This window comes from Centroberyx affinis, unplaced genomic scaffold, assembly GCF_046629955.1.
Source record: "Centroberyx affinis isolate AG114_WGS23_722 - 3 ecotype Tasmania unplaced genomic scaffold, CSIRO-AGI_Caff_v1 ptg002513l_1, whole genome shotgun sequence".
In the NCBI taxonomy this organism is placed as follows: Eukaryota; Metazoa; Chordata; class Actinopteri; order Beryciformes; family Berycidae; genus Centroberyx; species Centroberyx affinis.
Window position 1 is genome coordinate 79,907 of NW_027280735.1, and position 24,446 is coordinate 104,352.

At 41.2% G+C, this 24,446-nt stretch overlaps 1 protein-coding gene across 2 annotated transcripts; it reads left to right on the forward strand.

Moving 5' to 3' along the window:
• The first annotated feature begins 3,990 nt into the window (after window positions 1-3,990).
• tango2 (transport and golgi organization 2 homolog (Drosophila)) lies at window positions 3,991-24,100 on the forward strand. Of its 2 annotated transcripts, none has more exons than XM_071534311.1 (9): window positions 3,991-4,043; window positions 5,137-5,267; window positions 9,927-10,015; window positions 11,380-11,499; window positions 12,086-12,203; window positions 19,714-19,781; window positions 20,026-20,179; window positions 21,344-21,448; window positions 22,369-24,100. In XM_071534311.1, the coding sequence occupies exons 2-9, from the start codon at window positions 5,212-5,214 to the stop codon at window positions 22,487-22,489; spliced, it is 831 nt and encodes a 276-aa protein (XP_071390412.1). In that variant the 5' UTR covers window positions 3,991-4,043; window positions 5,137-5,211; the 3' UTR covers window positions 22,490-24,100. The 2 variants fall into 2 exon arrangements, with proteins under 2 accessions (XP_071390412.1, XP_071390413.1); XM_071534312.1 differs by having other exon boundaries at window positions 20,029-20,179.
• The last annotated feature ends 346 nt before the right edge of the window (window positions 24,101-24,446 follow it).

Here is a 24,446-nt window from a genome sequence, read left to right on the forward strand (position 1 = left end):
TTGAAAATTCAAATATTTGAAACTAGAAAAGTGACATCTTGGCAAAATCTGTGGCAGTAGCTTGCCAATCATGACCTTTATACTGACCCACTGAGTTTCAATAAGACTCATACTCTGCACCTAATTTCACACACACACACCTCAGTTAAGAGTAACCAATGTATCAACTTCATGGTAGAAAGGTACACTCATCATTATTCAAAGGTGAGTATGTATTGAAGCCTTCACAGCCAGGCAGACAGATAGATAGAAACAGAGTGGAGTCATGCCATGGAGTCTCACCATCTCACCATTGCCAGTAATGTTAAAGGAATAGTTCACCCAAAAATGAAAATTCAGTCATTGTCTACTCACCCCATGCCCAATTTCCATCACCTCTGACTACGAAGTTTTGAGCTTCATTGAAAGGTATTACAAATATTTTCATTGACAAATCTTTGTTTCTGTTGTCAAACAACTGCAAAACCATGATTCAGTGTCACAAAATACCAAGATGTAATGTTATAGTAATGTTGCATAGTTGTGATGTTAGAAAGACAAAATGATAGCTAACAAGCTAATGCTAGCACCCACTCTTTTACACAACGTGCTGTTACTTCACCTGGTGGAGAAACACACGTGTACACCCGTGTTTCACCTATAATGTTTTGTTACAGTGGGGAGGTTGAAAAGTGTTTTTTTTTTTTTTTATCTTGGCCGCAAATTATTATCTTGTTAGTAACTTGTGCCCATGAGATAGTAAGTTGTGGCCACAAGATAGATCTCGTTCCCACAAGATAATAATTTGTGGCCATGAGATAGATCTTGTTCCCACGAGTAAAAAGAATAAAAAAAAACACCATTTCACCTCCGGGGCTCCGTAGTTGTTGAGGTGGAGGACTTCTCCCCTCCAGAAACTCCCACACCTCAAACTGACCAGGATGGAGGTGGAGGAGGTCCAGAGCTTTACCAGTTTTAGCCACTGGCTTCAGCTCCGGCCACAATGGATGCAGAGGACGGAGCTGTTGTAGCCGAAGCCATGAAGCAGCAGTAAACCGAGTGGTAAATGGGAGCTCAATCCCATACAGGATTCTACGTTTTTTACCACCAGAAAAATCAGTGAACCAGAGTTAGTTCCTGAAATGTGAATGTGCTCAAGAGATAATGACTGATATTGTTATAGCCTATGTCATAACAGGCAAAACACAGATTGTAGTTAACAGCTCAGAAAACTTGTTTTTGTGTTTCCAACCCCTTCTTAGCATGTCTCAAAATCCACCATTTTCCCTACTGTTCTCTATACTTCCATGGCTGCTAGCACTAGCTCGAGCTTGTGCAGATCAAATTTCAAAATAAGAATGATGCACAGACCTAACATGCAAATCCTAATGTGCAAGGCAATAGCCCTCATACAATAATATTCATTGGGTTTGTTTGATCGGCATATATTCCAAAAATTTGTGGTCCATTTCTGAAACAATCTAAACTGATTTTAACAACAAAATCAAACTTTTGAGGGTCTTCATTATTATTATCATTATTATTATCATTATGATCATTATTATTATTATTTACATATATCCCTTATGTACTGTATATACTCAAGCCATCACATCAGAATCTGTGACCAGATGCTTTAGATGCAGAGTGAGGGTATGAGATCAAGATTTTCTCCAAGATTTTGCGTGGTTCGCAAGATGAAAGATGAAATGCAGATGAATTGCAGCGGAATCTTGAGGCCGTTTTGCATTGTCAGCTATGAAAAAACTGCCCAGGAGCAATCAAAGTCTACAGAAAACTTCAATCAATGCGGCTTGACGGTTTGAGCCCTTACAAATCACTGCTTTGAGCCACCAAATCGTTCCAGCGGTTCATAGGACCTGAATGCAGCAACGTTACCCCGACACTCTCAGTGCTGCGACTCGCCACCCCCCCGCCCCCTTCTCCTAATAAGGTAATTAGATGAGAAGAACCGGAAGGCTCTCCATGGTAACTCACTCACAAACAGGAGGGGCAAAACAATGGACTAGTAAGGCTGAGATGATTGACAGCTCGTTGCGGCTCGCGCTCGCCGCTGTTCCCTGCATCCATTAACGATAACGGTTTACACAAACACACAAATACACACAAGGATACTTTGTTGTATTGGCATATTTGCTGTAATAAATCATTAACTATAGCATACAAATGAACTACATCTGTGTTAACACGTCCAAACAACGGTTATTTTGAAAATGCACGACAAATACAACACAGGCAGAACACGCCGTTATCCAATCAATATCCCTATACCCTATGTGAGAGCCTACCTACTTATCTCCGAGGAAGCCTGCTGTTGTTTTCAGCATTTCCAATTTCATGTCAAAATTCAGCAGAGACGTGCAAATATTGTCACACCCTCCTCCTCCTCCCCCTGAGTTGTAATGGCATAGGCTGAAACTTGGCGATGCATGATAATCACCAGATGGATTTGCGCGAGACCGCAATGAGCCGCACTGATATTTAGCCTACCTCAGTTTGTCCCGTTCATCCTCGTTCTTGCATGCGATGTGACTCCCCAGTGTAATGTAGTCCGAGTCTCAGTTGGATAACGGTATTCTGCATGCAAGTTGGCAACTGTATGGCTACTATCAGGCTATATAACCTTCCAAATCTGAAATTGTAGTTGGTTGGTTGTTGCGTGCTCGCCCCCTTTCATCCATGCGCCACTTGCAACACTGGAGTAACTGAATCAAAGTTAAAAACTTCAGCTCAAAGCGACTACCCTTATTAATTACTAATTAGTGACTGCGAGATTGCGCTGTATGAAGGAGCGGGCAGCCTTTATCCCTCTCATCCACAGCAGCGCTGGATGCTGTCTGTCACAGCAAATGTCTCCGCCCCATCACCACTCGCACAGCATTGGAGGAAATATCAGATTGGGATTATTTAATGATTTATCTGAGGAATTATTAGATTAGTAATTTGCAAGGGTTATTAATTTAGATTATTCTCATTTGGTCAGTGTTTATGTGCCATTTAGGCTACTGTTTCTTTTCTGTGATGTGCCATTATCCTTAAAATCGTCCGCACAAAAACACATTATGAATTGTTCACTGGAAATTCCTCCTCATACCTATTCTCTTTTATTAATTTATCTGTTTTTTTTCCATTTTTTTCCCTCTGACTTCAGCGCCTCTATTGTTGTAAACTGTTCCAAATAGGGTTAGCTGTGGTAGTGTCAAGTTACCACGAATAAATAGAAAACTTCCGGTAAATATTTTTCAAAATAAACGACCTAGGAACGAACACATGAGTTTGTAAAATGATACAAAGCGCCAGAGTGGAAAATAGAGAATATACAAAACACATAGCCTACGAGACGACCTGGAAGGATGTCTGCTATCTTGAAGATGTCAATGCAAACCACATCATGCATGGTAATACTGACTTTAAAAGTCTATACCCTATTTGAAGTTGAATGTGGTCAACCATTAACAGTTTGACGCCAGGTTGTCTTCAAATAATGGCGAGCCAGCCACAGCTATTGGTTTAATTTGACATTCTTAAGGTTGTAGGCATTCATCCAAGTTGTCTGGTATGTGTATTTGAGTCCTAAATATTAGGCTATTTGTTGTTTAGCCTTGAAGTTGCCCCTCCATAATGCCTATAATATCTGGAAATACAGTACATTCACCACAATACCATATTATCTTGTTTGTGTACTATTTCATGCCTGTATTTCACTCCATTTTCAATCCAGATATCCCAATACATTGTTATTTTTATTTTGAAGGCAACATTGCTTAACCGGAAACTTGAAACTTGGTTCTTGCCGCTGCTTCTGTTTAGTGCTGCTCTGCTACTGCCTATAACTGACCAATCACAGTGAGTGTTGGAACCCTGTCGGAAATGCGTTCGATTTAACTATGTACAATGCCTGGGTGGGCGGGATTCAGGCCGAGGTTGTAACTTCATACACGATGTAAAGCACATGAAGCGGCCGGAGAGGCAAAGCGAGTTAACCCAATGTGATTGTTAAGCAACCCTTCCGTTCAGTTGACAACAGCAACTGGAGAGGGACAGTGAGTACTTCTTAGTCAACATTAAACAGTTAACATCAGTTAATTCGTACATTATTAAGTAAGCTGGCAAACAATAAGATGAATAAAGAAATTTCGTTTTGGCTATATGCTATCTAATGTGTCGCACAGCTAAGATTAGGTTGATAGCTAAACTTAACACTTTGTTAGTTTCCTTTCCTGTCAGTGTGACTGTAACAATGCTAGCTACCTGCCTGGGTTAGCAAGCTACGTTGGAGAAGAAAGTATAATGCTAGCATAACTGACCATATCTGTATTTAACCACTTTTTGGTCTTTGTAAGGCTATGTTAGTTTGCTAGCCCACTTGTTACTATGGTGTTTATTACTATGGTGTGCAACATGACAGACTGTAGCTAGGCTACTATTGTTTGGCTAGCTTAGTGTTAGTTACTATCAATTACGTTCTGTATCGTAAGGTAGTTATGTAATAAGCCATGTTAGACAATCAGTTTAACAGTCTAGTTACAGATAGCCACCTTGGTAGCTAACATTAGCTAGCAAGCCTCGTTAGCTAGCAAGCCTCGATGGAGGACATTGTGATTTGTGGTATGGCTGAGTTAATAGTTACAATAGTTGCATTAATTGCGTAGCTAATCATCTTAATAGAGATTGAGAGAATTGACCCTTTTGAGTAACGTTAGGTCTAAACGATAACCGACAAGATGGACTGGTTTGGGTCCTCTCGTTAGTTTGGTATGCATACTTGTTATTCCTGCAATCTTCTTCCACTACACCATAGAAGTCTTAAGCAAGCATTGCAAATCAAATGTAGTGCTGCTTGGTGAATTATATTTCGAATTTATCAATGGGTCCTACAAATTTGGAACAGTCTTAGGTCATGTTCTGCCAGGTATGTAGGTTTGCTGATAACAAAGACAGGCGTTTTCAGGTGTAGTTATCCATATACTATAGTACATAATTTACACACACCTAACCCAGTCTTTCCAGATCATGATCTTGGTTCAGAAAACATGTGTTCAGTGAACTTCACACCCACACCCATACTCTCATACAGCTGCACTCAAACCTCAGATGTTTACTTGGTTGTTTTTTCTATACTCTTCTCTCTCTCAGCTATTGTAATCATGACTAAGCTTTGAAGGCCACTGTGGACTGAGTGAGACCCTGTCTTCAACCCCCAACACACCCATGTGTATCATCTTCTTCAAGTTTGACCCTCGACCTGCATCCAAAAATGCCTACAGGTAGTGCAATCAACCCTTTCAGCAAACCTTCACGCTCATATTTACTGCACTGTTGGTATGTTCGAGAGCAAATTTGGCTCACAACCAACCATTCGAAATGCAGCACAGTAATTGGGAATTGAGGAAGTAGAGGATAGGCACATAATGATATTTTGTAACCAAATGGGTCATGCTCAAAAAAGGTCATGAAGTGCATTGTGGACCAACCCTTGATTTCAGCTATAGCCACAATTTAGACTTACTATACACAACATCTTTGTGCAACCTGCATGTGCCCTACCCTGCAGTAAATGCTAACTTCTCTCAATGGGCAGCACAGACCAGTGGACTAAGAGCAGTCAATGTGACTTACGGTGCGATGTCAAACCCAGCTTATTATAATCCCCTTGAGCTTGAGAGTGAGCTCTCTACCTGGCCATAGTCCATCTCTGTCCTTCCCTCTGGGAGTCTGACCCAGCCTAAGGAGATCACAGCAGAGGTGTGTATGAGCACTGACTCAGACCTGAACCTCAGGAGAGGTGAAACATACTCTGCCCTAATAGGGTTACAACAGTGCTAAATATAGCCTGCTCTTTGCAGAAATGGTTCTCTTGTGCTGCAGTGATGTGTAAATCAAAAGGAATGTTCTGCATACTTAAACTAAATAGGTTCAAGGTAATATTAAAGGTGCATTAAGTAAGATTTTTACTGCCCCATAGCACAAAATGACCATAATATATCCGGAGCGGGTTGATAAGGTTGTTGATCAATACCAATGACTCAACGATTACTTGGCCAGGTGCTGATATTTCTGCCTTTCAAAACTCACTTTCCAGCCTGCACTCTGCTTTTTCCAACATTTTCATTTGCTCAGAGATGGAGGACGGTGCTAGGAGCAACCGACCGGTGTCACAGCACATTTTGTTCTCAAACCAAAAAGGCAAATGACTAAGCAGCATTATTATTATGATATATTACCTCTTCAATATATGTTTCTGTTGGATCTCTGCTGTAATTGACTAGCTCATTTGTTCTGTTGCGAAAATGTGTCTTTATTGTTTACAGTATGTCAATGGCTACCATAAGATGTGCCAGATCTGTCTTCCCCCAAGCGTTTTTGGGGAAACCGTTTTTTCAAGAAAGACAGAATCAGGGAAGGTTCAATATTTATATTTAGAACAAGTATAGCTGGAACATATTATGTGAACAAAATTTCATGTCATTCGGTGTCAACATACGGTGTGGGAAAACATCTTTAAATTTGACCTGTAATTGCAGCGCCCCTGTGGGCCAGTTTTAGTAATTTTAAAAACGCTGGAACACATTGGTGAAATACATCATTCCCCCAATCACCTGTGTTTGAGACGTTGCTTGCGGAGGACAAATGGACAGAGATCAATCCATAGTCCAATCCATAGTTTTTGGGGGACAACTAACTCTAGGTAGATTTGAGCTCTAGCTAGCAAATCTGTCAACTCTACTGGCCACATTGGGTGGTAGCCAATCAGTGTTGCATCATTCTATTTTGGTAGTTAAGAAATTATTTTGGCTGCTGCAATACCAAATCCACAAGCCACTATGGATTGTTGAATAAAAAGCTGGAATTCAGAGTGAAGCATCATGAATGGCCTTGATAACTCTCCGCTCCTCACAATCCCTCCTACATGATGCAGCTGGCTGACTCTTACTGTGATCATAGCTGCTCGCTTGTGATTTCCCCCCAGGATCCGATAACAGATGCTCTCTTGTGTAGCATCATTAGTGTTAGCTTTGTTTCTGGAGCAGTGGTGGCTCTCGGAGTGCCATGGGAACTGGCTATCATTAGCCTTTGATGCACAGAGGTTGACCCCGATTAGGTCAGTTTGGTCTATCTGTTTGCTCTTAACAGGATCCACATTCCCATCGCTCTCCAAAAGATTAATAGGGGGGCCGTTGCCACCAAGCTCACAAGGAAGATGCAGCTATTGTAGAGGTCAATAAATTTCACTGGCCTAATTTTTTTCCCTTCCTACCTGTGTTGAGTGCCCTGAATAAATGCCTCTCTGGAGTGTTTTAATCCATATCGCACTGGCCTTTGTCAAAGAGCGGTAAACAATGTGTTCGGGTAGTTTGTACGGGGAGAGGAGGGTAAATGTAAAAACCCATCGTCCTTGTGTCTAATTGAGCATGACTAGTTTGTGTGTGTTGCTAATGCAGATGACTTATGTTAAATCGTACCATCTGAATTCTTAATTGGGAAAACAAAATAATGGGTGAAAAATCCCTTAATTCGGATATTAGGCTGGTACAGTGTTTGTGTGGGATTTGAGCTGCACCTTCTGAATGATTAAAATGCCCTAGATTTCTGGTGCCCTCTGTGCTAGCTCTAGTGATATGAGATAAAAGATGACCCTCCCTATTTGCATCAGTCACTTTATTCGCCAAATTCTATTGTATAATGTACAACATTTTGTCTTGGTGGCATTGTTGCAAGGACATGTTGACAGCTTACATACTACACTGCATACTGACACATGGACACTAGGTTCTCATACACAGTGCAAAAGATAGTAGTTTATTATCAACACACCTTAGGTATTCATACCAGTCACGTAAACAGAATTCATGAGGTACAATAGTGACTGGTCACCTTTTCCCTGAAGCAAGGGAACAATTGCATCGTATGCTGTTTCAAAATTGCTGCATAGGACAGATACCTGGATGAAGAATTGTGTGTATGCCTGCTGCTACGTGACTAGTGGTTTATAGAGATGTGCTGAACAATAATGTGAAGCCCACAACTCTTTCCTGGAAAAAAAACATTGGCACAAAGGAAGCGATGTGTCAGCAGCAGCAACAGTGGTTTGTTTGGAATAAATACAATAACTCAGAGGTTATCTTGAGCAGCCACCATGGCTGAACAGACAAAGGAAATATAGCTGCTACCAGTAATTAATTCCCTGATTACCCTGCAAGGAATTGTGGGTATTAGAGTTTTTGTTAATATCACAAAACAACTTAAGTTCAAGTGGCTGTAGTTTCTGCAAATCTCAATATATCAGCAACTGGCATAGTAGATGTCTTTAAAGTGATGTTTCTGACCAACCTGTAGAATACGACGTGGATTGATTACTATTCCATGATTTTACAATCACTTGTGCAACTTTTTGTGCAAATAAAAAAAAAATGATTGGGCCAATCAGAACCATTCTTTGTGTCCAGGTTATGAGTCACCAGGACTATTTACCAAATTAGAAAAGTGTTTTTTTTTGGACTGAAGAATACTACTACTACTACTACTACTACTAGCTAATACTACTAATACTACTACTAGTAATAATAATCCATAGCTGCATTCCAGCAATGCCCTGGGGTCCACTACATGAGGACAAGAGGTGGACAATGACCTGGCTTGAATGGGCAAAATTGTTGGACTTTATGGGTGTTATTTGGAAATTTGTTGAAACATTTGAAACATAATAGGTTACCACCACTTATGCTGGTAACCTAAAAAGCGCTAGACTTCATCAACAGAAAATCCAAGGAAAAACACGTCAGAGTACTGCACACACATTGACAAGTGAACTCTGTGGCTGTGCAGAAACACCACAGCAATGAGCGCTTAGCACCAAAGATGCTGCCAAAAACTTTACACTTTAACCGCTAATTGCTCTAATGAAGCTGCCTAATGGCCAGCAGTAGAAGACTAGTTTTGCACCGAGCAGCTCCCAGGTGTGAAGGTTTGTAACTGACGGAGGGTCTTGCTGAAAAAGAAGATGGTGCTTAGCAAACCGTCCCTGAAAAGTTTAAAGTTAAAAACATTTTAAATAATATCACTGCTCTGCTGTATTACACTGATGTGGCTAGTACTCAGAGGCTGGTGAACTTGGGTCACAAGTCTTCTTCACTTTACTTCCCATCTGATAAGCTTGGTTGTCTATAACTCCGTTCAGAGGCCCGTTCTTTTGCTGGCTCTTTTCTTTTTGATCCTTTTCCCTTTGGTCACCATCAAAGGACATCCTCCTCCTGATAACCTCCACCTTTCCTATCCTCTGCATCTTGCTCAGTCTTATTTGTAAAACATGCTACTTGAAGGCTCCTGGTAACATCTGAGGCCTCTATGAAATTGGGGAGAGAGAGGTTACAGCAGCGAGCCTGAAGTGTTAGTTCCAGGAAATGGAGTCGGTGGCGTCAACAGTCAATTTAAGACCGTCAATCAATTTAAGACCGTCTGCCAACTTATTATCATAATGATCAACTGTCTAGATCCCGGGGACGATAAAGACCTATCGTTGGATTGTGTTGACACATTTCTAGAGAATGGGGATATGTGAGTTTATGGGAGAGTGATAGAGAAAGGATGATTGATTACTGTGAGTTTGCATTCAGAAATTGAGGTATTTAGCTGACAACAGTGAGTGCAGCAATAGAACTTATATTTCTAGATTCGGTCATAGTCACAGTATGTAACCAATAGATGTGAAGGAAGATAGAGAAGGAAGATAAAGGAAAGCAGAATATGAGGGGAGGGGATGTGAGGTGTTGATGATGATGAATGAGTTCTTGATGATGGATTTGCTGTAAAGACCCTTGACGGTCCTCCCCATACACTTCATTGGCTCCCGTCAAGAACGAAGGAAAAAGAGTCAGGGGATGAACGAAATAACGAAACGGCTTCTCTCCCTCTCTCCATCTCTTCAGGCTAATTTTGGCTGCAAACAGAGATGAGTTCTACAACAGGCCGTCCAAAGCTGCAGACTTTTGGACAACCAACAGCGAGATCCTCAGTGGTAAGTCTCTACATGCGATGTCTCAAGGCTGATAGTAAGACCAAGCATCCATTAGTTCACTACCACGCATAACCATGTCATCACAACAATGTCCTGAATTAATGGACTTTTGTGTCCCCTATGAATCAGTCCATCTATTTATTAAGTAGATAGAGCCACAGCACACTGGCTGAAAGAGAAAAATGCCCCTTTTTTTAGTTAATTGTTGGTTTGAATCAGCTCTATGGTTTTGCAACATTGAATGAGTCACCTCTTTAATTTATTACAGAAAATAAATAGATACTTGAGAAGTTGGAACACTTATTTGTGTTCTGAAGTGCAGGCTTTATATCTAAACAGGTTTTCTTATGATATACATAGACCAATTTATGTTACATTTAGACTAATGTAATATTTGTTAGACTTTAATACATAACACGCATTTTAATATTGTTGTATTCAAAGCTAAATATGGCTTTCAGTATTCAATGAAATATCCATCTTCTTCACCTCAGAATCCAATTCTCCTCTACTCAGTCACCGAGCATCCCCACCCACAGTAAACTATATTTAATTGACTGATGTCCAAAACACAATACAGCCAAGCCGAGGAAATCAATCATCCCTTTTTCTGCTGAAGGAGGAAACGCAGAGATAGCCTTGTTGTTCATCAGTCTCCTCTCCCCTCTGTAATAGAAGGGTCAGGACTCCAGTAGTGGGCCTCTAATTGATGGCTACTTTTATGCGATGTGACAGAAATAAATGGCTATGCCTTATCTGAGAGACCGGGGGCAGTGGCGGGGGCCTGAAGGAGACATAGCATGACGAGAGGGGAGTAAGCTATAGCTCCCTGTGGGATCTAGCTAGCTTTCCGTCCACTCCCAGAGGAATAAGACCCCTCGGCTCTCTGGGTCAGTGTCAGTGGAAGTAGACCTGTCTTTATTGATTACCAGGAAGTGTAGTAGACGTTTGCTGCCCCACCGTTTCCAAGAAAATACTGATTTAGTGATGGATTTATTTTATTGCATAATCACCAAAAATATACACAAGGACACTCAGTCAGAAGTCATCTTAAAGCATGGATTTAAACATAATCCTCGACAACACGACGAAGCACGAAATCCTATTTCAGTTGCAGGCCTTATATTCTGTTCCTAATTGTTGATTTTTAGTTTCTGTAGATTATTTCAGTCGAGCCATTGTCGCGTCATTAGTTTATGTCTGTATTTTTCTGTCCCATAATGAAATCTGGGGATGGACTATGGATTGTAAAGCATATATGAACCCTGTGAACATCTCTGCCACACACCCATAAGCAGAAATATTGAGAAGTTTAATGCATGTATGAGCTGGATGTAGTAATCATGCTCCTACTCTGTTTCCAGGCCTGGACCTGGAATATGGTAAGGAAGGAGGATCATGGCTGGGGATCAACAAGAGGGGCAAGCTGGCCGCAATCACCAATTACCTGGAAGGACGGGCCAACCCTGATGCACAGGGACGAGGTGAGTCAGCCGTGAACATATAACAAATACACTCATAACAAGCATAACACCCATGTCAAGTTTCCACAGTCTCCTATGAAGGATCCTGCATGCTGGCTGCACCTCAAATGCATTGTATTTCTGTGACAGTATATCCTTTTACCAATTATTTTCCCATCTCCCATACAATTTTTTGTCGACTTATGGTTCAAATTTATGTGCAATTTGTGTAATGATTTTATAACTCGGTAGGGATTATGTGGCCATGAGCTGCAATTTTGAGTGCCCTCTGACCAGCTCTACAAAAAACAAAGGTGTTGTCAGTCTGACTGGCCTCATTTATGTCTCTCCTCCACTGCCTCCCCAGCTGTCCACTGCAGATGATCACGTCCCTGAGGGAAACACCTCTTTGTGTCATAGCAGTTTTCTAATTTGTTTACTTCCCTTCAAGGCTCTCAAAGCGTCTCCAGCATGCTTAACCAGTTTGTTAACATTAGCACAGGTACACCCTCCAGTAGCATACTACCCTCCTAACTGACAGATACTGTTTTATAACAATTAAGAAGCATTCATTTTTAACTTCTTCTGTGTTGTTGGCGTCCTGCAGGATTCCTGGTGTCTAACTACCTTATAGAGAAGGATCTGGACAGCTACTCCTACCTGAAGAAGGTGTCGACAGAAAGCCACCTGTACAACGGCTTCAACCTCATCACAGCGGAGTTCAAGTGAGTGAAAGGTGTGGTGAAATACATCCGAGCGTATGCTTGTGGCCTGGATCACCCCCCGGTAAAACTGAGTCAAGGGTGGGGTGAAGGAGTGAAAATCTTTACACTGCGGTTTGGCTGAAAATCCGTACCTGCCTTCCACAGAGCAGCAGTCCCTTCTTGATGATACTCTACATATGGTGAACTTTATATTCCATACACAAATCAACCTGAGAGGGTAGGAGAAGTTCAAAGGTCAAAACAATTACATTATTACACCGCCCTGTGGGGTAGTGAGCCAAAGGCGTGGGTGGTATGCAGTGACTTCTTGAGGTTTGCAGCCCAAGCAGATTAGCAGATGCTTGTGCGAGAAGGGGTTTTAACTCTTTGAGACTCTTTGAAACGCTTTGAGAATGGATTTAACTCTCTTCCCCTGTGTTCTGGTCTTCTCTAAACTAGGGATGAAACCACAAAGGCAGCGTCTTCATCTCTGGAGTGCTAAGCAGGCAGGACTGAATAGAAAAGATAAAGCTCCTCTCAAAAGAAACGTTGAGCTGTGAGGGAGCCAGCATTAAAATTCTGAGGGAACACCTGTTCATATTTCAGGGTTTTTAGACAAAGAGAAGAAAAGCTAGATGGCGTTAAATGTGGAGATTTTTTTTTTTTGCCCCTTTTCCCCCTGTCTCACTGTGTTCCTCTCCAGCAGCCTGACGTGATTTAATTTGGTGACCTGGTGAAGAGAAAGAGAGAGAAATCAAAGTGGGAACAGTGCAAACCAAGACAGCTGTCATGGAGGAGGCCCCTGTAGACGTACTATTGGCATGGAAACAGGTCTCGGTTTCTGCCATTTAGAGGTTCGAGGTTCAGCTGCAACACTCTTCCCCCTTTGTCTTCCTGCAGGCAAAAAAATCAAGGTTTTCCTAGTGGATTTTAGTGTCGTGACCCATATATCCTGGTAACATGACCTCAAGCAGGATCTGGAAGGACTTTCTTATGTTCATACATCCCCTCCTGCACACTTTTTTCCGGATATTGTTTTTAGGTTAGACCGATATATACATTTCCCCTTTCCTATCTCTCTCAACTTTGAACTGTCTAATGAAATGAAATCTAAAAATGAAATCTAAAAAAAAATATGTGCCAATATATCAGGCTTATAAACTCTGATATCAGCCAGTCAGTGCTGTCCACCTCCGATCTGATTCTGTCTGATTACAAATTTATTGTAGAATTGATCAATACTACCCTTGTTGTCTATAGGAAGCTCTTGAGTTGATCCTAATGCAACAATTTGATCAGATTCCAATCTAGTAATGCGTGATGATGATGATGTTTTGTGGTTTTTGTTAGGATCCTTCTTCTTCCTCCTCTTCTTCTTTTTCTGCCTTAAATGATCTGTACATCAGAGAGTGTGTCAGGCCACATTTGGTTGCACTCTACATCTGTACCGTAAGGCCAAAATTGGCAATTTTTCAAATGGCATTATGACAGGCCCCATTCCATTGCAGTTGAAGAACTTTAACCAAATATTCAATCTTTGACATATAGAACTTTTCCAAAATGATGAATCAAGCTTATTTTCTCACTGTCAAATAATTTTCCCCATGGGCTTGGACTCCGCTAATGGCAGTGGCTATATGTATTATTATTATCCTAGACTTCAAAGGAGAATTTTAGTGTCCCATGGTTGAAATGCCAAGAAAAACAAGGACACACAGTGCCATGGAAGCAAAGCAGCCTACATAGTTCAGCAGAGGAGGTGAGTCAATTATCCCTGTTAAGTGTCATCTGTAGACATTGCCATGCCTCCTAAAGGCCATTAGGGGTCACATAGGCTAATCATGAGTATGTGAATGAGTGAATGAGTGAACAAGTTACTTTCCAAGTCCATGAGTTGCATTGCATCTAAGAATTCTGGGGGAAATACTTGTAAGTTTTTAGATTTTTTTTTTTTAGCATCAAAATGGTCCAATTTAAAGACATTGAATATTAGCACAAAATATCGGCAGCTTCAATACAGAAATATCGGTATCGGCCTTCAAAAACCCATAGTGGATTTATTCATTGATTCATTCAGGGTCATCCCAGCATGCATTGGGCGGAAGACGGGGGAAATGCCCTGGACAGGTCACCAGTCCATCACAGAGCTAACACATAGACGGTCTGACACCGACATCCACAAAGAGCTTAGCATCTCCACTGTAGTGTTGTAACAGCAGGTAGATGGCTCAGCTGTGGATTCTTTGATAGGCTAAAGCCATCAGGATATGCAAATGTCCTTGTTATGAGCAGGAGCTGTGGTAGTTTAGACGCTTGCTTGCGCTGCCCCCGCAGCAATACTCCTTAATGAATGGATAAGGTGCCACCACACGCTCACGAGACACCAACAAAGGGAAAGATATGTATTCATGCCTTGACAGTGCCTTATGCCTTGTCTGTGCAGTCATCTGGGGCTAGACTCGCTCAACAGAGCCTTGTGGTGTGTATGTACTTGCTGGTCCCCCCACATCTACGTCTGATGGGAGCCACGTCCGCTGCAGATAGAGATGACAGCAACAGAAGGCATGCCTACATCTTTTTTAATAAACGCCATCATTACCAGCCTATTTGTTTTCCACAATAGTGGGTGTCCGCCAGCCCAGAGGAAATAAGGCGTCTAGTTTGTTTCCGAATCAATAACTACATCTAGGGAATGGAGAGTAGCTCTATATTACAATTAGAGTGTTTCTCATTCATCTGTAACCAGAGACATGATTTATGATGTGGCGGTGGTAGGGGGACAGGATGTGCCAGCCATTTTTAAACATTCCCTGACTTCTCTTAGTTTTATAATTTGTGTGATCTTCCTCATTGGGATGCAGATGAGGGAAAGGGTGTACACTTATATTCAAAACCCAGAGAAACAGACATTAAAATCTTTCCAGTCTACATGGCCATGATTAATGTATTGCTCGTTTTTAATTGTGCTGCTTGTTAAACCAATATCGCCTTGATTAATAATCTATAACCATGTTGGATTGAGTTTTACATGCAAGTGATTCAGTCGTTGGCAGCCATGCATTTCCCAGAGCACTGCACACAGCCTTGCCTCGGTGGAACCAATGCCATATATATTTAAATTTGATCTCAGATGTTCTCAGCTTGATGCTCTCCTGATTCCATATCCAAGACTCCATCTGACTTTTCTATAGCTTTGGATTTTGATCCCACTTCATGTCACTCTTGCTTTAAAGTCAATGCCCGGAGATTATCCCTTTTAATGAACATCCCCTCTGATGTTTGCCTGAAAAGAAATGCCCCTCTAAATACACTTTCAGTCAAGCAGAGCTTGCCTATTTTATAAAAACAACTTTAAAAGTGGTTTGATCTTATGGCCTTAAACCATGTGTTGTAGTTCTTGGCAGAAACTTGTTTGGGCTGAAAAAGAAAAACAGTGGTGCATCAGATATGCACATTCCAGAGCTAGTATCATGGGTGGATGAACTCTAAGATTTTGATGAGGAACAGCTATGAATATTTGTCGTTTCCCAATGCCGGTACAGTTACCCATAGGGGAAAATATGTATGTTTTTGTTAATAGAGTTGACTCTTAGTTAATGGATATTACATAGAAGAGCACTTCATTGTCTAATGAGTGAATCCAGATGGCTGGCAGAAAGGAAATTCTGTTAATTCTGGCTTCACAGTAAAGTATGGGGTCATATTTTACATATTTATTGTTCACAGAGGAGCTCTGCATCCCACTAGATTTCCCTTACTTTCTCTTGCCATGAAAGACTTTGTGATCTAATGTGGACTAATATTGCTATTCTGAGACGGTCAAGCTCGATAAGATTCCATTACTTAATTAGAGATAATTATACTTCTATAAGAATTTGACATTGCCTAAGTAGGATTCTATTTTGCGATAGACTAATTAATCCACTATGGTCAGTCAGTATTCCAGTAGTCACCTTGAGGTCACATAGCTGATGATGAAATGTGGTACCACCATATCAGCAATATTGATCACTGGGTAAGTCAGATTAATTGAGAAAGAGCTTTTAACAAAACAGGTTAATCGTGAAGTGCTTTTGCACAGTGTCAAAGGACATAAATACAAATAAAAACAAGCGAACGAGCACAAAACAAATTTTAAGCTTTTTGTCAGTCCAGAGCTTTTGCATGTGTGTGTGCATGGGTCTGTGTGAGTGGATATGAGAGTTGATGTTGTCTTTGCCCAGAAGCTCCCCCACATGCCCATCTACATTCTGCACACTGGTAATGTTGAAAGCTCATCCAACCATCTCCAGGCAACTACACCACAGCTGGCGGTAGGGAAACTGCACTGCAGCTTCAGCATAGAGGACTGTTCATTAGAACATCTCCCAGCCAGCATACTGATTGCCTCTCTGACAGAGATCTGAAAAAGCCTGTTCCGACTCTTCCCTCCTCGTTCTCTCCCTGCCCAGTGGCCTCAACCTCCCGCTGTTCCCTCATTTCAGCCCAAATCAACCCACAGTACACCTGATGGGACTTCTGATATTCTTGCCAGCTTCAAATAGCAGAAATAGAGCTATCTCTCTCCAAATCCTCCACCTGCTGCCTCCACAGTCAATTTGATGCACATCACAGACAAACTGCATACCTAGACACCTCGACCATGCCGGCCCTTGGCTGGCATGGTCGAGTTTAAGCCACGATACGTACATCTAAATGCTGTTTTATGCATTGTGTGTGCCTATAGCAGAATTGACAACAGAGATAAGAAGGCTTTATAAAGTCTCCTATCTCCGTTCAGGTTACAATACCATCTGGTTCCTATTGAGTAGCCACTGTTTGCATGCATGAGGGGGGATAGTATCAACCCAAGTCAACATCAGCCAATGCTGCTGTGTTCACAGTTACCCTAGGAACAGAGAAAAAGTTGTTGTTTTCTCAATATCAAATGTTCCATTTTGGTTTGGCTACAAGTCTGGGAACAATAATAAGGTCATTGGTTTGTTGTTGTCTGAGAGATGGTGTAATGTCAACCTAGAGCTTTCAGTATTTTCCCACAGCCGCTCGGACGTACGGTGTCCTGCCTTTTGAAAACCCTCTGCCCCAGGAAATGTACACACGATAAGAGAAGCTCTCATGCAAACAGACAGAGATGGCCTCTGCACAGGAGCAACTGTTTCACCCAGCGCTTAATGACTCACCAGGCACAAACGCAAACGCAAATTTGTCCCTAATTAATTGAATGGAACGAATGGGAGATAGCTGAGCTCCTCATGTCTGATATGTGATCCTTTTATTCCTTCAGTCCTCGACTGTTTGCTGAGATTGAAAAGAAATTAATGTTTACTGCAGAATATCCCCGAGGAAAGCATGGCACGCATTGTGAAGGAAGTGCATGATAACTGATTAATTATGATTAGATGATCTAAATTACTCCACTCACCACCTACATTTCAAAACACTAGATACAGGCATATTGATTATTGTCAAGTAATCGCATCACATCATGGATTTTATCACTCTGGCTATCTGTCTGGTTTCCCCTAAAAGATAATAATCTTGTCTGCCTTCATATTTAGGCTGAGAAAACATGAAACGAGAAACGTGTCATCATGCCAAGTCATAGCAAGACTTCAGTGATGCTAATACTTCTCTAACTTTGATTAGCACATTACTTACTTATCCTCTTCACGCCTACTGGTGCATAAGGCAGAGACAAATTAAAGATCTGAAATATACCAAATCTTAGGATACAACGTATGCAAACCAAGGAAATGCATCTCAACTGGCTTCTCGAAGCCAATATCTTATATGTGAAATTCCTCCACTGTGGATGCCACAAGGATAAAAAAAAAATGTCACAATGATCAGTTGACACTGGGGGGGGGAATTCAAAAATCATATGCAATTTTTTTGGGCCTAATCAAACATGTTTTTGTTATACATGACATATAGATCCTCTACCCAATTGGTATTTTGGCTTTTAAAATGCTCCAGTGATTTCTCTTGAAGAGGTACAGGGACAGCAGTGATATTCTAGTCTCGTCTAGCCAGTCCTTTGCTGGGAAACTTTCCGGGTTAGCTGTTGATGCAGTATTGCACCAGATTTCAAATTGACTGATGCCACTGGTGTGGCTGTCATAAAATTGACATAAAAATTCATTCCCCAACCAGTTCAAAGGATTTGGTCATAATTTATTATTCAGTCTCCTGTACCAAAGCACTCATAGATGCCCTTGATGTCAGACAGGTTTTACAGTTTGAATGAATTTCCTGTAACCAGGGACTGCGCAAAGAGATCTAACACCATAACTAAAAGGTTTTGTGGTATTGAAAGGTGTTTGCTGCACTAATTTGTATTTGAAGCTCTTAATTTTACCAGTTTGTTCCTTTAAGGATAAGATTCTCATGCTGCAATTAACCATTGTATTAGATTTATTTTCTCATTTGAATTGCCGCTGCAGATGAAACAGGCTTCTTAATTCCTATTTTCTGAAAGAAAATCAGTCATTAAGGAAAGAATACTGAATGCTGTACTTTTGATATTCAATTTTACCCCTTACAACTAAAGAGCACTCATTTAGCATGATTCCCAGAAAAGAGTGTTCCTTTACCACCTAGATACCCTCCGTAATCTAGGCGTTTCTATGGGCCAGGCTTTGAATCTTGACCAACATGTAAATTGTTTGGTCCGTTCTTGTTTCTACCAGCTGAGAAACATTGCCAAACTCAGGTCCATTCTGTCCATAACTGAGATGGAGATGATTATACATGCGTTTATTTCCTCCCGTCTTGATTACTGCAATTCTCTTTTCACCTGTCTTAGCAACACGTCCCTAAACCGTTTACAAGTGGTCCAAAATGCTGCTGCCAAGCTTCTTACCAAGTCCTCCAAAAGCTCTCATGTAACACCAATCCTGATGTCCTTACACTGGCTTCCCATCAAATTTAGAATCCAGTTCAAGATTCTTGTTACCACGTACAGAGCCTTGCATGATCAGGCACCTGCTTACATTAAAGAGCTGCTGCAGCCTCATAGTACCAGTAGGACTCTGAGGTCCTCTGACCAGGGTTTGTTGTTTGTTCCTCGCCCGAGGCTTAAGACAAAGGGTGACCGTGCTTTTGAGGTTGTAGCTCCTAAACTCTGGAACTCTCTCCCACTGGTCTTAAGATCAGTGGACACGGTGGACACTTTTAAAAAGCAGCTCAAGACCCATTTGTTTAGACTTGCTTTTGTTTAATTTTTCTTTATCCTTTTCTGGGATGTCTTGTGTTTTTAGCTGGATGTCTGCAATTACTGTCTGCTGCTCTGTGTATTATTTTTGCTTTCTTTGTTCTTTGTGTTGTTGTGAAGCACTTTGTGACGTCTGTTCTTGAAAGGTGCTATATAAATAAACGTATTATTATTATTATTTGTCTATGCTGTATTTTTGTTTATTTCAGTAGCGTAGAAGCACATGTGACTCTTGAAACGGCCCTCATAATTAGACAATGAAGTTTAATCATCACTAAATGCCCTTTCTAATTTACCATCTTACTGTGTCCCATGCAGAGCCAAAGAAGACATTGTGTGTTACTATGGAAACAGAGGCAGCCCCGAGCCCATCCATCTAAAACCAGGTCTGTGTTTTATGTGGTTGCTGTAGAAACAGTTCATTTCACACTTACCTCTCCAGCTTGGCCTATGGCCTACAGATGTTAGCATATTTCTGTCTTGATCTTACTCTCAGTAGGTTTATTCATTGAATGACATGCTAGAAGGTCACTAACCGTGTGCATGCATACATGTATTTGTGCACGTGCACGCCTGACTGTTTTGTCTGTGTTGCTTTTGTCCATGTGTGCACGTGCACGGGCGTTTCAGCAGGGATCTACGGCTTGAGTAACTCGCTGCTGGAGACTCCATGGAGGAAACTGCAGCAGGGCAAGTGTCAGTTCAGCAGCGTTGTCAACAACCAGTCCCTGTCCTGTGATGGCCTGGTGCAGGAGCTGCTCAACGTCCTCAACAACGAGGAGCTGTGAGTGGCCGGCCTCTCCATTCCCTACTTTACTTCAGTTGTAGTCTACATTAATTTTGGGAAACATAAGGCTTAGATCCACTGATTTCATCTTAAATGCTTTTCTCAAGAATAAAAGTAAGAATAATTCAAGATAGGGTTTGTGAGTGAGGCCCATTGTCTTTTGCAGTCCTTATCATGAAAAAGTTACCAAGGGCCATAGTTTTGCAGTGGGATCTGTGGGATCTGTAGATGTTGAACATTATGATGAAGGGTCATGCTCCAAGATGAACACTCCTTCACTGAGATGCCTTTTGAAGACTGTATTGTCTGGGTTATTAAGAGTACTCTGTAGCACTGTTGAAGGCTCAGTAGTTGTGAATGGATATAAAACAGGCCTGGCAGCTTCACTAACCAGTAAATGGGACCCACAAACAAGTCCTCACTTTCAGTATGGCTGGGATAGTGCTCAGCCCTTAATATCAGACTAATAGTAGGACTTAAGCATCCCACGTACATTATCCTAATGACCTGGCTTTTAGTCAGTGAACTTTTAACACCGTAACACCCTTTAGATAGTAATTCACTTTCTCTCTCTCTAATGGTTTAGTCAGCCTGACCGTACGCTGCCCGGCCGTTTCTTTTATGTTACACATTCACTTCACTGTCAAACTTTTGTCAAAACTCATACATTTGTTTTGGTAGTATTGGTGTAGAGACATGTTGACAACTAGCATAGTGGCAGAGTACATTCTGCCACATGGTAAGATAAGATGAGATGAAACTTTATTGCTCCCCATGGGGAAACTGGGTTGTTGCAGCGACAAAAGCAAGAGAACACAGCAAGGGAAAAAAGAAAATTAGAATATAAGCACAAAAATACAATATAAAAGCAATGCAATAATAAAGCAACAAAAATAGAAAAAACAGTTGAAGGATTATATAAACATATGCAGCCAACACAAATGTTAAGTAGACTGTATGGGTGGGAAGGATGGGAGAGACTATGGATCACTTGCATAGGTGAATTTACTTCACATGCACCTTACAGATGTTGCTAACAGTCTTGATTGCTCACTCAAATATGGTACAAGAGGGACAGTGAATGATGTACTAAAGACAGTGGCCTCCACACACCACTCTAAAGCTTTATAAAGAGGGGGGTATTGTGTGTTTGTTTAACAGGAACACACCTGACCCAGCCCAGGAGAGCCAGGGCGAGGGCTACAGCAAGTCCATGCTGCAGGCCCTGTCAGCGGTGTGTGTTCGCAGTCCTCATTATGGCACAAGGTCAGTGTCCTCCACCCACCAATTATCTCTCTCTGCCTGTTTTCCCCCGTTTGCCACCCCCCTGAGGTAACTGACAGCGATCACAGAGCTCTTTGTGCATAAAAATCCCCAGCGTAATCCATCCTCCACAGCAAGGAAATGAAAGGGGATCGTCTGTACTGCGATGGCACGGTGGATTAGTGGACACAGAGACTGTCCTGTCGCCGAAAGGTCATAGGTTCAGTCCCTGCAACAGCCAAAGTGTCTTTCATCAAAGTGACTTTTAGCAAGACACTATCTGCCGCTACCGGTTCACTATTGATAAGTGTGTTGGCTAAATGCCGAAAAATGTGAATATGCAAATGTCAAATGGTTATAGTCCTCCTCAGTGTTACCCCTGCCTCTTATATATATATGCCTTGTTTCTGTAGCTTAGTGCAGGGGTTGCCAATTGTTTTCATTTCACAGACCCCCATATAGACTCGAATTAGGCCCCACGGACCCCCAGTTGATACAATTTTTACCCCGGGACCTCTATGCGGGAACAATTTTGTCGTTTTTGATTTAGTTTTGGATTGTATAACGTTATGTCTACATTGTAGGTGGGGAGGTCTTAATGGCATAGTTTCTAGTGAATTAAATTATAGTGAAATTAAACTTAATTTTGCTTGGTACACCCTGGAACCTCCTTCAAGGACCTTTGTGAGTTCCCAAATTTGAGAACTACTGGCTTTGTGGCACTAACACTGCCAGGGTTAAGGGTTTGTTTCCCAGTGGGACTAAAGGTTTAAATCAAAGTGTCCACCAAATGGTTTATGTTGTCTTGTGAATTGTGTAAGTCTCTGACAACAACCCCCCCCCCACACACACACACACACACACACACACAGTGTATCATTTGTCTGTTTTTGTTTGTGCCCCCTGTGTCCCTGCCTGTTCAGGACCAACACCATTATCCTGATAGACGCAGCAGGGAATGTGACCTTCACCGAGCGCACCATGCTCAACTGTGACACCAGCCACTGGAGCACCAGCTCTTTCCAGTTCAAGCTGCAGGAGTGAAGACGAGATGGAGGAACCCCACTCTGTGCCTTTCTTCATCATCCCTCCCTCCACTGGATCCCCTCCGACTGTCGCACTTCACCGTAGCCACGCAAACATGAAGGCTCATTTGTCATTTAAACTGTGCGAAGGTGAAATAATGGCACTTTCCAACAAAACAGATTAATTGCACTTTTCGTTGTTAAAAAAAAGATCTCGCTATTCGGCTAAGATCTGTCATATGCGCATACAACCCTCTAACTTGATGAAATGATTTGTGGTGTGAGTTATTTTAGATGAATCGGTAAAATATTCTAGGATATTCTATTATTATTGGTTTAGGGGTAGTTACTTGTTTTGATAATGTGTGTTAATTAAAAAGATTGCCAAAGAACAACCTTTATTTTGTAGAGGAAAGTATTTTACCTACATGTGGCACTGTACCACGGTTGGTTTACTTTCAAAATCTAATCCATTACAGATTACTGATGACCTGATGCAAATTATTATCAGTAACGTCTGATAAATCTTCCTGTTGGATTACTTTGCCTCTAAATCCATGATATGTATTGAAATTTACACTTTTTTTCTACAATTTACAGGCTGCAATTTGGTTCTGTTATTATCTTTATCTACAACTATTATACAGCTGTTATTTTAAGATGTGTAAAATCATATTAGTATCTCAATTTCCTGTCTAAACACATTCAAGTAATTCATAGGGTCATCACCATTTTTCTCAGCAACTGTACTCTGATTTCTGTGTTCACAGTAGCTGTAATGGATTAGAGTTGCCAATTATTTTTTAAAACCCTGATTACTATAACCCTGTTGCATGTAATCAGTTACTCCCCAACCCTGCACAACAGTAATCTCAGCGCTGGTTTGCTGAGGAAAGCAGAGAATTAAATCTTGAGTTACAGTTGTTGCTGGCACTGTAGCTCTGACCTCGTCCAAGGTAGGATCAATGCATTTTACAACTGCTTGCCTATAAAAACATTATGTTATCACGGCACTGGGATTTGGCTTGTTGGCAGCTAATGTTCGCATCCAATCTCAATATTAGACACAGAGAAAAGCTGTGGGAGGAGTAAAGTGTTGCCAGTAACCACCTCCCACTGTGTTCATGCGCTTACCTGATAGTTTCTGCATTTTACTCTACATCAAAAAGACAAGTTTTGCCTTGCTTTAAACTGAATGTTTTTTACTACTGCTTCCAGCGTTTTTTCTTACTCATTTGAGAATATTATAATAAGCTTACCCATCGAGGTACTGAGTAGTGGAGCGTGTCAGTAGTAAAAAGGGGAAAATAGCCACACTGCTCAGCCTGAAGAAAGCTTTTGTGCAGTCAATAATTCAAACTGGAGGTAATAGTGTGCGACTATTTCATCTCTTTTTACTATTATCAGTTCACAGTTGTCCTCCATAAGCACTGAAATCACATTTTTGAAGGAGTCCCATATTTCTAACCCACTATCTTCTGTGTAGAGGGGATGTGTTTCAGTTAGGATGCACTCAACCAGTGGTTTCCTGGGTTTAATGTCACTGACCTCAGGTACCCATGAATGATAAAAAAGAAACCCTGTTTACCATGTCACAGTTGACTTGATATGATTTGTCAATAAATTTTTTCACCTGTACTTTCGTCTACTGTTACTTTTTGAGGCTTTCATAAAGGAGTTTATTTGTTTCAGGCTTCAGAAAAACATGTGCAGCAGACATTTTTTTATTTGATATTGGAACCTGTTTTTTTATGAACAAGAAAAACTTACAAAATTACAGGCGGTGTCGATGTAACATTAAAGAACCTGCACCAGCATGTCACTTTGTTAATATAAATTACATAAAAATTAGAAGATAGATTAAAAACTCATTGGAACTCATTGAAATGGTAATAAGGATCTTGCAATGAAAACATTTATTGCACTTGCTCTAAATTTAAAGATATAAGCAATATCTGCCTTGTGGTCTTGCCATA

Bases quoted from the DNA above. Each gene is read 5' to 3' on its own strand.
- tango2 (XM_071534311.1), top strand. From the start codon at position 5,212: ATGTGTATCATCTTCTTCAAGTTTGACCCTCGACCTGCATCCAAAAAT. The intron at 10,016-11,379 runs GTAAGTCTCTAC...CTCTGTTTCCAG, and splicing joins CAACAGCGAGATCCTCAGTG to GCCTGGACCTGGAATATGGT. The intron at 19,782-20,025 runs GTCTGTGTTTTA...CGGGCGTTTCAG, and splicing joins GCCCATCCATCTAAAACCAG to CAGGGATCTACGGCTTGAGT.